Source organism: Podarcis muralis, chromosome 4 (genome assembly GCF_964188315.1).
Source record: "Podarcis muralis chromosome 4, rPodMur119.hap1.1, whole genome shotgun sequence".
NCBI classification, from domain to species: Eukaryota; Metazoa; Chordata; class Lepidosauria; order Squamata; family Lacertidae; genus Podarcis; species Podarcis muralis.
In genome coordinates this window covers 11,706,988-11,719,803 of record NC_135658.1, presented here as the reverse complement: position 1 = coordinate 11,719,803, position 12,816 = coordinate 11,706,988, and the positions used below count along the sequence as shown (strand labels likewise).

At 47.6% G+C, this 12,816-nt stretch overlaps 1 protein-coding gene across 18 annotated transcripts in view; it reads left to right on the top strand.

Annotated features, from left to right (window-relative positions):
- Positions 1-12,816, top strand: part of TENM4 (teneurin transmembrane protein 4) — a 625,655-nt gene that overhangs the window by 338,706 nt on the left and 274,133 nt on the right. For 12 of the 18 annotated variants that reach the window (XM_077926940.1, XM_028725942.2, XM_028725950.2 and 9 more), the window contains one exon: positions 11,337-11,546. The exons of the other annotated variants lie outside the window; for them this stretch is intronic. In XM_077926940.1, coding sequence (XP_077783066.1) covers positions 11,337-11,546 — 210 coding nt within the window. The remainder of the gene's footprint in view (positions 1-11,336; positions 11,547-12,816) is intronic. 18 annotated transcript variants of the gene reach the window in all.

The window sequence follows — 12,816 nt, the reverse complement described above, 5'->3', positions numbered from 1 at the left end:
TACAGTGTTCAAAAACTGAAACATTTGTCAATGGAGACGTTCGAAAACCAAGGTACCATGGTATAACAGAATTCTACAGGGTGTGTTGCTAGTGTGCAAAAACAGGCAAGATCCGAGGGTTTCCCAAGCATGCATGTCTAGATGTTGGAGACTTCAGACGCCATCCTGGTGTCCGGGCATCTTCACTTGGTCACTGTTATGTACTGAAGTTTTCACCCTGGGCCAGCAGGGGGATACTGTATATAGTTTTCACTCAGGTCCACATATGCAAATAAGGAATTGAAAGTGACGTTCAGTGATTGGATAGTTACAGAAAATGGTTACTGTTGCGTTCTAGTGGAGCTCTATATAAGCAGGCTGGCTGAACCCTTCAGCTCAGTTCTGTTCTGGCCTGTGAATAAACAAGAGCTGCTTTGAAGAATCGCTGTGTCGTCTGATATGTTCACCCACAACTTAACAGTCACAAGTGGCCAATACCTATGCGCCTGGCGAATTTTGAACACTAGTCCAGCCCAGCCCCCTGCAATGCAATTCAGTTTATCTGCTTTGGGTATCTGCCTCCCCTCCCTCCCTTGGTCTGATTGGAGCTCTTGAGAAAATTTGACAGGTTTCTTCACAAGCTATGCAAAAGTGAGAGTCCATTGCAAGTACTCTGGGGCGTCTTACCCATAGAGGATAGTGGCACAGGGCACAAAGTTCTGGAGGGATCCAGGAAAGAGGTGGAGTCTGGACGCAGCGCCTCCTGGCATCAGCTCACTGCCCTCACCCGCTTCCGCCATGCCACGCCGAAGCAGCACCGTGCCTGGAGCCTCTGTCTGCCGTGGCCACCGCAGCACGAAGTGGCCAGCTGAGCCGGGAGGCGCCACGTCCAGCCTCCACCTCTTCCCCGCCAGAGGAGCCGCCCTCCAGCCGCTGCCCGCCTCCTCCAGCTCCACCGGCAGTGCCACCCTCCCTAAAAAAACTCTGGGAAACCGGAGGGGGGCGCTGGAGGGAGCTTTGCACCACACCGCCAGATATGTTTAAGACGGCCCTGCAAGTGCTCACAACAATCTGTGCAAAGGAGTCGTCCTTTGTTTGTTTTCCTACCTGCAGAGAAAATGTCTAGTCCTAATCCGAAGCCTGCTTTGAGCACTTATTCTGGGAAGCATAGATGCGAAATTGCGTGCTTCTGGTATAGTGTGGCAGCTCATCTGAATCTCATCACTGTACAGTGGTACCTCTGGTTACAAACTTAATTTGTTCCAGAGGTCCGTTCTTAACCTGAAACTGTTCTTAAGCTGAGGTACCAATTTAGCTAATGGGGCCTCCCGCTGCCGCCGCCGCGCAATTTCTGTTCTCATCCTGAATCAAAGTTCTTAACCCGAGGTACTACTTCCGGGTTAGCAGAGTCTGTAACCTGAAGCGTTTGTAACCTAAAGTGTTTGTAACTCGAGGTACCACAGTAATTAATTTACTATGTTAGCTTTTCCTAGTAAGTCTGGTCCCAGATGTTTGGGGCTGCATCTCATCGGGTTATGGGGTCCACCCACTCTAGCATCCTGCCCACTCTAAATTTGTTTTCTTTCTGCCGCCGCTGCCAAAACCAAAGCCAGTGGGGTCTCAGAGGACTTGAAAAATTTGCCCAGAGGCTGGATTGAGCCCCCGCGTCACCCCTGCCCTAGACCCTCCCATCTGGGGGACACGGGGAGGGAAAAACCCCAGGATCACAGATAATGCTTTTCAAATCATACACTTCCCTCTTTTTGTAAATAGCAGCTCTAGAGGGATACAAATTGCTTTTCTCACCCTCTCCCCGAACGCAGCATGGAGCTCCACAGCTCTGAAACTTTGGCGAAGTTAGTATGTGGGTTTCTAACTCTGCCTGTGTTTAAACTGTAAAGGAGGCCAGCTGCAGCCCCTCAGATTTAGGCAGCCCTCCGCCACCACCCCCCACCACACATTTCTGCAATCCATTCAACACATTTCAACAGGTAAGGGGTTCTCAGTTCCCAGGTGTGATTTTTTTGCTAGAATACCTTTTTAAAAACAAGAACAAAACCAAAAACCAAACATGGCTCATCTTACCTTTGTGCGTATTTTAGAATCTCACCTTTCTCCTTTGCTTCACACTTTGGGGATTTCATTCAGTTTGAAATAGTGTGGAAGAAACGGCTTTAACTAACTTTATTTCTTTGGTTAAACTATGCGCCAACTTGTAAAAGGTAAAGGAGCCCTGGACGGTTAAGTCCTGTCAAAGGCAACTACAGTGGTACCTCGGGTTACATACGCTTCAGGTTACATACGCTTCAGGTTACAGGCTCCTCTAGCCCAGAAATATTACCTCGGGTTAAGAACTTTGCTTTAGGATGAGAACAGAAATCACGTGGTGGCGGCGTGGCAGCAGCGGGAGGCCCCATTAGCTAAAGTGGTGCTACAGGTTAAGAACAGTTTCAGGTTAAGAACGGACCTCCAGAACGAATTAAGTACGTAACTAGAGGTGCCACTGTATGGGTTTGCGGCACTCATCTTGCTTTCAGGCCAAGGGAGCCGGTTTGTCCACAGACAGCTTTCCAGGTCATGTGGCCAGCATGACTAAACCGCTACTGGCACATGGAGGACCGTGACGAGTGCCAGAGAGCACTGAAACCCCGTTTACCTTCCTGCCACAGTGGTACCTATTTATCTACTTGCACTGGTGCGCTTTCGAACTGTTAGGTTGGCAGGAGCTGGGACAGAGCAATGGGATCTCACTCCGTTGTGAGGATTCAAACCACTGACATTCTGATCACCAAGCCCAAGAGGCTCATTGGTTTAGATTTAATTTACAGCACCACCCGCGCCCTATGCGCCTACTTGTGCAGGCAGGGCAATACATTTTCCCCATAGCTTTTCCCCATGCACACTCTTTCAGACATAGATCCATACAAGTGAGCTGGGTAACACTCAGATTTGCTGTGTGGGAAAGACGAGCGGGGACCACGCAACACAGTGACATGTTTATCATTATTTTTTAAAAAGATATTTATTAAGATTTTACAAAATGAAAAAAGAAAAAAGAAAAATACAAAGTAAAAATAGTTAAAAAACAATTCCATCTTTCCATCACTTATTTTTCATATGCTTGTTTCCCGGACCTCCTCACACCTCCCTTTTTTGTATTCCAATTCAGTTTATTAGTTCAGCAAATCCTTTCCCTCTTTGTTTATCCTAGTCTTTAATCTTAAAATATTATAACATTAAATTTTTACCTGTTAATAATCCATTTTTTCATATTCCTTAAAGCGTTATAGCTAGAAACCACTTAACTTTTTATCCAACATCATTCTAACATTCATTAATTTTACAATATTTCTGTAGATAGTCTTTAAATTTCTTCCAATCTTCTTCCACCGACTCTTCTCCCTGGTCTCGGATTCTGCCGGTCATTTCTGCCAGTTCCATATAGTCCAACAACACAGTGACATGTTTAGGACTCTTTCATGTACAGGACTTGTTTCCTACATGGGTATGCTGTATAATCCCTTGAGCAGTTCGTCATGTGCAAAGCATATGCTCCTCCAGCAATCCCCATTTAAGGTGTGCATCAGTCCCAGCCCAGTATCCCAATCTTCTGCACGGGACAGAAGATTATATGCCCATCTTCTGCACGGGGCAATAAATGAGCCTTTTTTCCTCCCCGGAGGGAAATCCACCAAACAAGCTAAGCAGAGGAAGAGGGAGGTTTCATTAGTATGCATGGCTAAGGGCTGAACTCCTTGTTTTAAGATGCTCAGGCCCTTTTATTATGAGCAGCCAAAATGTCACTAAGCATGAGCAAGCTTTAGGGTCCAACAGAACTCTTCATTCGGAGAGGAACTGCAGCACAGTGGCGGGGGATTTCCTTTGCGTGCAGAAAGTATCAGGTTCAATCCCTAGCATTGCTAGGCAGGGCAGGGAATTCCCCCTGCCTAAAACCCTGGGAAGCTGCTGCCAGTCGGTGTAGACAATACTAAGTTAGATGGACAATGGGTCTGATTCAGTATAAGGTAGCTTTCCCCATGCTTCCCATCAGGCTGGATTCTAAGCGGAGTTGCGGGGAGCAAAGAAACTGGCTTAGTATTGAAGCTATAATGTCCACACTGGTCATTTTTCCTGTATAGAACGAGGTTTATCAGACTTGGGTCACCCACTGTTTTTGGACTACAATTCCCATCATCTCTGACTACTGGTTCTGTGAATTAAGGATACTGGGAGTTGTAGTCCAACAAAGAGCTGGAGAGCTAAGTTTGGGGAACCTTGATATAGAAAGGGCATAGCCATGAACAACATGCACCCCAGAATTTACAACTACTCCCTCCCCATCCTGTGCAGTTTTGGGCCTTGGTCCACCCAATTCTGGTATTCCCTTCCTTCCCCTCTTTCATTCCTTCCACCCTCTCCCCTCTTCTCTCCCTCTCTTGTCTCCCTCCCACTTTCAAGGACGCACCCCCCCCAAAGCGGAACAAATAACCTGCTGACAACAGCATGCCAACCCTTTGACACCTTGTTCCAAGAAGCCTTCAGAGGATGTGTAAAAATATCTGAGGCTGAAAGGCGTGAGAGAGAGAGAGAGAGAGAGAGAGAAAGAGAGAGAGAGAGAGAGAGACCTGGAAATGGTAAATGAAAGCAATTGCTAAGATGCACTTTGCTGAAAGGGACTCAGCTTAGGGGTAAACAAGATGCGTTCTTTCCGTGTAGAAATGCGTAAAGTTACAAGCAGTGCAGAGAGAAATCATTTGCTTCTCAAAACACCATGCACGATGTTTAGCATCTTCATCAAGCACGGAGGACCTTTTCTCCAGCCTGAGAGCCACATTCCAGCTGGGATAGCTCAGTCAGTAGTGCATATGAAATGGGCTTAAACTTTCGAACTGCTAGGTTGGGAGGAGCAGGGACCGAGCAACGGGAGCTCACCCCGTCGCGGGGATTCGAACCGCCGACCTTCTGATCGGCAAGCCCTAGGCTCTGTGGTTTAGACCACAGCTCCACCCGCGTCCAGCCTTACCCAGCTAGTATTGCCATTCATTGTCCTTCCTTTCCAGGTCTCCATAGGCTTCTGAATGGCAAACTCTGGTGCTGTTTGCCTGAAACAGCCTAGCAGGCCAAAGTTGGCCCATGGGCGGGTCGTTCCCCACCCCTGATGTCATGGACTGGCTGGACACAGAGGAGTGGTGGGAGGAACCAGCGGGGAAACCCCCAAGGGAAGAAGGCTCAGAGCCCAGGGATTGGTGGTGGGACAATGATGAATGGTCAGAGGAAGAAGGGGGAGAAACTTGGGAAGAGGAGGTGGTGTCGGAAGCTAAAGGGGTAACAGGGTTTAGTGAGAAGGGAGAGTCCGTGCCAGAGAGGAAGCAGGGTGGGAGGAGGAGGCCAAGAGGCAGAGATGAATCAGGCTGGTGAAGAAGCCAAGGTGTCTCCCCCTCCTGCTGCGGCAAACTTCCCTGCTCCCTGGTCCCCACAGGACCAGGAGAGGTATGAAACGTGAGGAGCAGAGGGAGACACGGGCGCAGTCTCAGATTGCTTGGGAAGGACCTGGGAGGGGAGGAGATTTAGGCTGCTCTGGGAATTCTGGGACCTTCAGCCTCCACAACTGCCTCATAGGGTCAAGACCTACCAAAGAAGAGTTGCTGTCCTCATTAGGCCGGGCACCCCTGAGCAGACCCCCTATTTCTTCCAATAAAGAGTTCTCTTCACTTACTCTGTGTGATTTATTGCTGGCTTGCTCCTGACACCTGAGATAGAAAATGATTCTTTGTATATAGCAGACGTGGCTAATCTAGGGGGAAATAGGGCCATATGACCTGCGTCTGAGGCTTAATTCCATAGGCTGACCTGAACCAGCCCAGTAGTTAACTGCAGGACTCCATTTTATTTGGGATGCAAAGAGAATTTTGGAGTGGGGTGGGACTACCGTGAGTTTCCGGGGCTCCAGAAAACCTTGTTCAGGTAGTGGGGAGATTAGCATTCTGCATTCTGACCAGTGCGGATAGGTACGTCTGTAAGTGGGAGAACAGACCATGGGTAACATTACATCGCTGGGATGCGGGTGGCGCTGTGGGTTCAAACACAGAGCCTAGGACTTGCCGATCAGAAGGTTGGCAGTTTGAATCCCTGCAACGGGGTAAGCTCCCATTGCTCGGTCCCTGTTCCTGCCAACCTAGCAGTTCGAAAGCAAATCAAAGTGCAAGTAGATAAATACCTTCTCCGGTGGGAAGGTAAACAGCGTTTCCATGCGCTGCTCTGGTTCGCCAGAAGCGGCTTAGTCCTGCTGGCCACATGACCTGGAAGCTGTACGCCGGCTCCCTCGGCCAATAAAGCGAGATGAGCGCCGCAACCCCAGAGTCGGTCACGACTGGACCTAATGGTCAGGGGTCCCTTTACCTTTACCTAAGGTTACATCATGGGACGCGGGTGGCATGGGACGCGGGTGGCACTGTGGGTAAAAGCCTCAGTGCCTAGGGCTTGCCGATCGAAAGGTCGGCGATTCGAATCCCCACAGCGGGGTGCGCTCCTGTTGCTCGGTCCCAGCGCCTGCCAACCTAGCAGTTCGAAAGCACTCCCGGGTGCAAGTAGATAAATAGGGACCGCTTACTAGCGGGAAGGTAAACAGCATTTCCGTGTGCAGCTCTGGCTCGCCAGAGCAGCGATGTCACGCTGGCCACGTGACCCGGAAGTGTCTCCGGACAGCTCTGGCCCCGGCCTCTTGAGTGAGATGGGCGCACAACCCCAGAGTCTGTCAAGACTGGCCCGTACGGGCAGGGGTACCTTTACCTTTACCTTTAAGGTTACATCGTCACCAGTGGTAAACAAAGCAGCAGAACGACATTGGTGGCGTTTGGCTTTGTCAGCATTGTGTGGAAGTGATATATGTGGCCACGGGGCAAGACCAAATCTCTCTCTCTTGTACCGATGGAGTTATAGTTGCACTTTGGTCTTCGGGGGACGGGGGTCTGAATTACACGGTGCACCTTTTAACATGGGAGGGCTGGGGGCTTCATTCATCTGCTTGCTCCGAAACTTCGGGGCCTCACGGATGGGGCCGCAGCACAAGCTGTGATCAAAACCCTACTGACAAAGAGAGAGAAGGGGGTGGGGTGGGGAGCGATGTGCAATTTCGACAATGTACAAGGCCAGCTCGACATAAACCAGGGAGGGGATTTCACGCCAGCCCCCCTGCCATCGTGACATGGTCCAGCGACCAAATGCGAGGAAGGGAGGAAGCGAGGGAGGAGAAATGGGCTTTTAGTTCTCTGAACCTTAGCAAATCTTTTTTTCTGGGTGGGTGCGGGGGAGGCAATGCTGAACAGATAAAACCCTTTGCCGGGTTCCTCCCCCCCCCCCCCGCCCCGACCTTCCCCGCATGCCTCTTGGAAAGAGATACTGTGCAGTCGCCGTATGGTTTTGGTTACGCCAGCCCGTAACTTTTATACAACATGTTAGAAAGTATTATAAAGTTTTATTTTTGTTGTTTTTGCAGAGTCTGGCACAAATTTCTCAGGGCGATTTGTTTTCTTTGCAGTTAACGGAAAGTGCGCGGTCGCTCCCCGGGATTACGCTACTTTCTGCCTCCCGTTCCCAGGGCGTTTGTAAAATAATAATAATAAAAGGGCAGTTTTAGTGATGTTCCCAGGAATTTTGGGAAGGCCTTCTTGGAGTGGTGCTGTGCTCAGAACTTGACTGCTGTGACACACATGGTTCTGTTTCCTGTAGGCATCTCTGGTTTGTTGCTGTGGCAACAGGACACTGGTCCAGTGATCTCTGGTCTCCTCTGCAGTGGTTGTTGGTTGTTCTCTGATGAAAATAGGGACATCAATAATAATAATAATAATAATAATAATAATAATAATAATAATAATAATACCCCATCCATCTGACTGGGTTGTCCCAGCCACTCTGGCCAGACTGCAACATATAGAAAAACATAATAAAACATTAACATTTTTTTTAAAAAAAACTTCCCTACACAGTGCAGCATTCAGATGTCTTCTAAAGGTTGTAGAGTTACTTATCCCTGTGGCTCAGGGGGTCACATAACTGCATACACTTCTCCTGTGGGGAGGCAGCAAACAGGGTGAGGAGGCTTAATCCTTCCCGCTCTAGTGGCAGACTCACTCCAGATTATCTCCCATGCTGAAGTTAGATTTAGGGCAGGGGTCAGCAAACTGTTTCAGCAGGAGGCCAGTCCACCGTCCCTCAGACCATGTGGCTAGACTATATTTTGAAGAAGAAGAAAAATGAACAAATTCTTATGCCCCACAAATAACCCAGAGATGCATTTTAAATAAAAGCACACATTCTACTCATCTAAAAACACGCTGATTCCCGGACCACCGTCTGCGGGCCAGATTGAGAAGGCGATTGGGCCACATCTGGCCCCTGGGCCTTAGTTTGCCTACCCCTGTTTTAGGGGGAAGCTATCATTTGCAACAACAGGAACCTTTTTTTATCTAGATGACCCTTGGGATCCCTTCAACTCTTATGACTCTATGGTTCCTGTAGATTCTGCAAAATCCTCAGATGTAATTTGCAGCAGCGAGATATGAATGGGGGGAAACCCTCCCCCCAAAAAAGGACACACTTAAGAAATAAATAAATAGTACTAATAACAATGGGCAATAGGAAAAATTACTCCCTGCTCCAGAAGATTAACTTGTTTCCCATTTATTTATTTAAAAATCAAACTTTTCCATTTGCATCAAACTCTTTAATAACAAACAAACAAACAAACAAACAAACAAACAAACCATTACTAGTAAATAACATACTATATATAAAGGTAAAGGTACCCCTGCCCATACGGGCCAGTCTTGACAGACTCTAGGGTTGTGCGCTCATCTCACTCTATAGGCCGGGGGCCAGCGCTGTCCGGAGACACTTCCGGGTCACGTGGCCAGCGTGACATCGCTGCTCTGGCAAGCCAGAGCCGCACACGGAAACGCCGTTTACCTTCCCGCTAGTAAGCGGTCCCTATTTATCTACTTGCACCCGGAGGTGCTTTCGAACTGCTAGGTTGGCAGGCGCTGGGACCATGCAATCGGCAAGTCCTAGGCGCTGAGGTTTTACCCACAACGCCACCCATGTCCCTGTAACATACTATATATGTATACACAAACCAAAACAAAATAGGAGCATCTAGCTTTCAATGATGATAAATTATGATATGATAATAAGTATAAAGTTTTTAAAAGCTGGGAAACGGAGGCAACATTTTCAGATTAGAATAGAATAGGAAAATCCAGTTACTAAGATAAATAATAATCTCACCTACTCCTAAACTTTTAAAAAATAAAAATGTTATTACTAACCTAGCCCTCTCCCTCTTCATCTATGTTCCGCTAGCGTTTAAAGACTTTCCTTTTAAAAAACAAACCTTACTTTTATAAATGGTTAGCCCTGGTTCTGAGGGCTTCATTTTTTTAATGCTGCGTTTTAGCCTGCAAGCGGCGATGATCCAGTTGTTTTAAGAAATGATTTACTGTGAATTTTTTCTGTATGTTTGATTTTACTTTGTTGGATACTTTCAACCTCAGAGAATTAGCAGAATGGGTTCTGTGCCCATCTCTATTGAGGATTTGTTTGTGGAGAGGTCATATGACAGTGATTTGAATGTGGGGTGTTTATTCCTGTTAATTATTACACCATCCTACACTTTTCAGTACATTTCCCCCATCAGTTTCCAAATACAACTTTTTTTTCAAAATAAAAAAAAAACTGGATTTATTGCACCAGGGAGACAAGAGTGCTTTAATCCACTTTAACTGCAATAAAACCTATTATCCCATTTTGTGCCTGCAAAAAAATACTGACAGGAAACCTTCTTCTCTGCCAGAGGCCCCCGGTTGGGTGGCAAATTTTATATTTTCTGGGTCCAGCGTGGCGGCTGCGTGTGTAAATGAAGCCATGGCAGACAGAGTTATGTGTTGGCCACACCTGTATGCTATGGAAATAACAAAGATTTGTTGAGCTCCCTTTCTTTCCAATCCTGCCGTGTGTCGCAGAAACATTGGGAGCTGCCATACACTGAACCAGGGTGGCGCTGTGGGTTAAACCACAGAGCCTAGGACTTGTCGACCGGAAGGTTGCTGGTTCGAATCCCCGTAACGGGGTGAGCTCCCTTTGCTCTGTCCCTGCTCCTGCCAACCTAGCAGTTCGAAAGCACATCAAAGTGCAAGTAGATAAATAGGTACTGCTCCAGCGGGGAAGGGAAACGGTGTTTCCGTGCATTGCTCTGGTTCGCCAGAAGCAGCTTAGCATGCTGGCCACATGACTCAGAAGCTGTCTGCAGACAAACGCCGGCTCCCTAGGCCAGTAAAGCGAGATGAGCGCCGCAACCCCATAGTCGGCCACGACTGGACCTAATGGTCAGGGGTCCCTTTACCTTTATACACTGAGTCAGAGAATTGGTCCATTTGGCTGAGCATCATTGGCACTGACTTTCAGCAGCTCTGAAGTATCCCAGGCAGGGAGGATTCCCAGTCCTATATCTGGACGTTTGGGGGGGGTATGAACCTGGGACCTCGCCCCCACCCCATAGAAAGCAGATGCTCTACCTGTTGAGCTGCAGTCCTTTCCAGCTGTGCCACTGGGGCAAGCCCCTTCCTTCCCTTCTGGCAAGGAGGAGGACCCTCTCATCGAATGATACCCAACGAAGCATCTCTCTGCCCCTAGCGTTCCGCACTCCAAAGCACCCTCTCTCTTGATGTTCGATTGACTTTTGCTCCTTATCTGTTACGGCTCAGTTTCATCATGCAATCGCCTGCTGGTGCAACCTTCCGTCTCCTCCTCGGAGGGCATGATCGCCGGGCTTAGAAATCGCAGCGATGTATGATTAAATCCAGCCTCAATACATACTCTTGGATTCCCTCTCCAGCCGGCTGCTTAAAATGACAAGAACCTTTCTCCCCACCCCACCCGAAGTCATATACAACAGGAAACTCAAGGGCTTTCTAACCAATGTCTGAAAACGGCAGGATTCCCCTTGTTATTTAATCCCTGCTTAACCAAGACTACACCTGAATGCCTTATGCATCTGTGTGCATTTATTCAGAGGTCATCTCCTCCAGTGGATTGCATGGGATCTTCTCCTTCGCAAGGGGGCAGCCCAAATTGTGCTCAGTATACAGTGTTTGCAAATGGTGATTCCTCGCGTAGGCTTTGCTAAGAAGTTATCTGTGTCCCTGTGCATGTTTTTTGTGTGTGTGTCTTTGTTTGATGTATCTTTGTCCCCCCCCCCCCCCTTGTTGTCCTGGTGTTTCCCTTCCTTCTTTAGTTTTCCTTTTTTGGGTTGCAATTTTCAGTTATTTATTTTCTGTCTCTGTTTTGTGTTTTGTGTTTAACAGGTCCTCCCTTGCATTGTTCATCTGCTTCATCAACCCCTATTGAGCAAACCCCCTCCCCTCCCCCCTCCCCGCCAGCCAATGAGAGCCAGAGGAGGTTGCTAGGCAATGGGGTGGCCCAGCCAACTCAGGACTCTGACTCTGAAGAAGAGTTTGTCCCCAATTCATTCTTAGTTAAAAGTGGCTCTGCGAACCTCTCCCTCCCTTCTATTGGTGAGTTCATTCTATCTACCTACTTAAATGTGTTACTGCTTTAAATATATACAGTATACATATGTATGTATTTGCTGGTTATTTTGTATTTGAAATGTTTCGAAACTCCTTTGAGCAAGATGCATTGCCAAGCGCGCATTACAATTGGGAACAATCTGCTTCTTTTGTTGCTTCTTGGTGTTCGAAGTTTTGCAAATGGATTTTTGTGTGTGTGTGTGTGTGTGTGTGTGTTGTTGTTGTTTTTTTGCAGGGGAGGAGGGTTGCGTGGGCGGGCTTGCTTTGCATTGCAGCTCAACTCTGCCACTTTTGATGATTTCGGACCCCCCACTCCCACCCCCCATGGCTGAATGGTTAGGGGGTGGTTCGGCCTGGCCTGATCTCAAGTTGCATTTTTAGAGCTGCAGAAAGAATGTGTGGGTTGGGGTAAATTCCACCCGGCGTGCATCTGATGGAGATTTTGCAGTCAGGGTGGCAAAAACATTTGCCCTGCGTTACAGATTTCACTGACTTAACGTTCAGCCCACCTCTCTCCCGGCAGTCTTCTCCGCAAGATTATTTGGGTCGCTTGTGTGTTTAAATATAACGAACTGGACCATTCGGTTAAATCCCATGCATTCTGTTTTGAATTTTGCTAGAGGTTTTGCCAGCAGAGGTGCTGGGTAGGAGGTGTTCCTTTATAATTACGTGCTGTTGTTTTCCCCCCTGCTGAATTTTGGAGCCTCTGTTTCTGAATGAAAAATTAAAATGATACAGTATATTGGGAGAGTCAAAGAAACCTTGGATCTTTTCACAACTTCAAGCAAATCCTTAGGTTTTGTTCCAGGGAAACGTGTCAACCGCATTTGTGTTTGTCCATGTGCTGTTTATTTTTGTGACCCATTTTATAAAATCAGGTGATATTTATGCTTTTCAGAAATACTGCTGGTGGTGTTTTTCTCCCCAGTCCGATTGGGTCCTAACAGGTCAGGAGAGAGTGTCTTTTGACTTCAGAAACTGCAGGAGCTTTTAAAAAAGGGGGTGTGTGTTGTTTTTGCAGCTTCTGGCTGAGACAGCTGCAAGGAGAACCTTGTGAATTTGGAGGCTGTAAAAATAGCCACTTGTTCTACACGTGTTGTGTTGTTGTTGTTTTTTTTGCAAAAAGTGAGTTGTTTGCATTATTAGTGCATGGACGCTACTTTGAGTAAAATATTGGATTGGGTTGGGGAGAGGGAAAAAGAAATTCTTGGAGTTTGCAGGTGATATTAAGGTTATATTAGGCACAGCCAGCTTG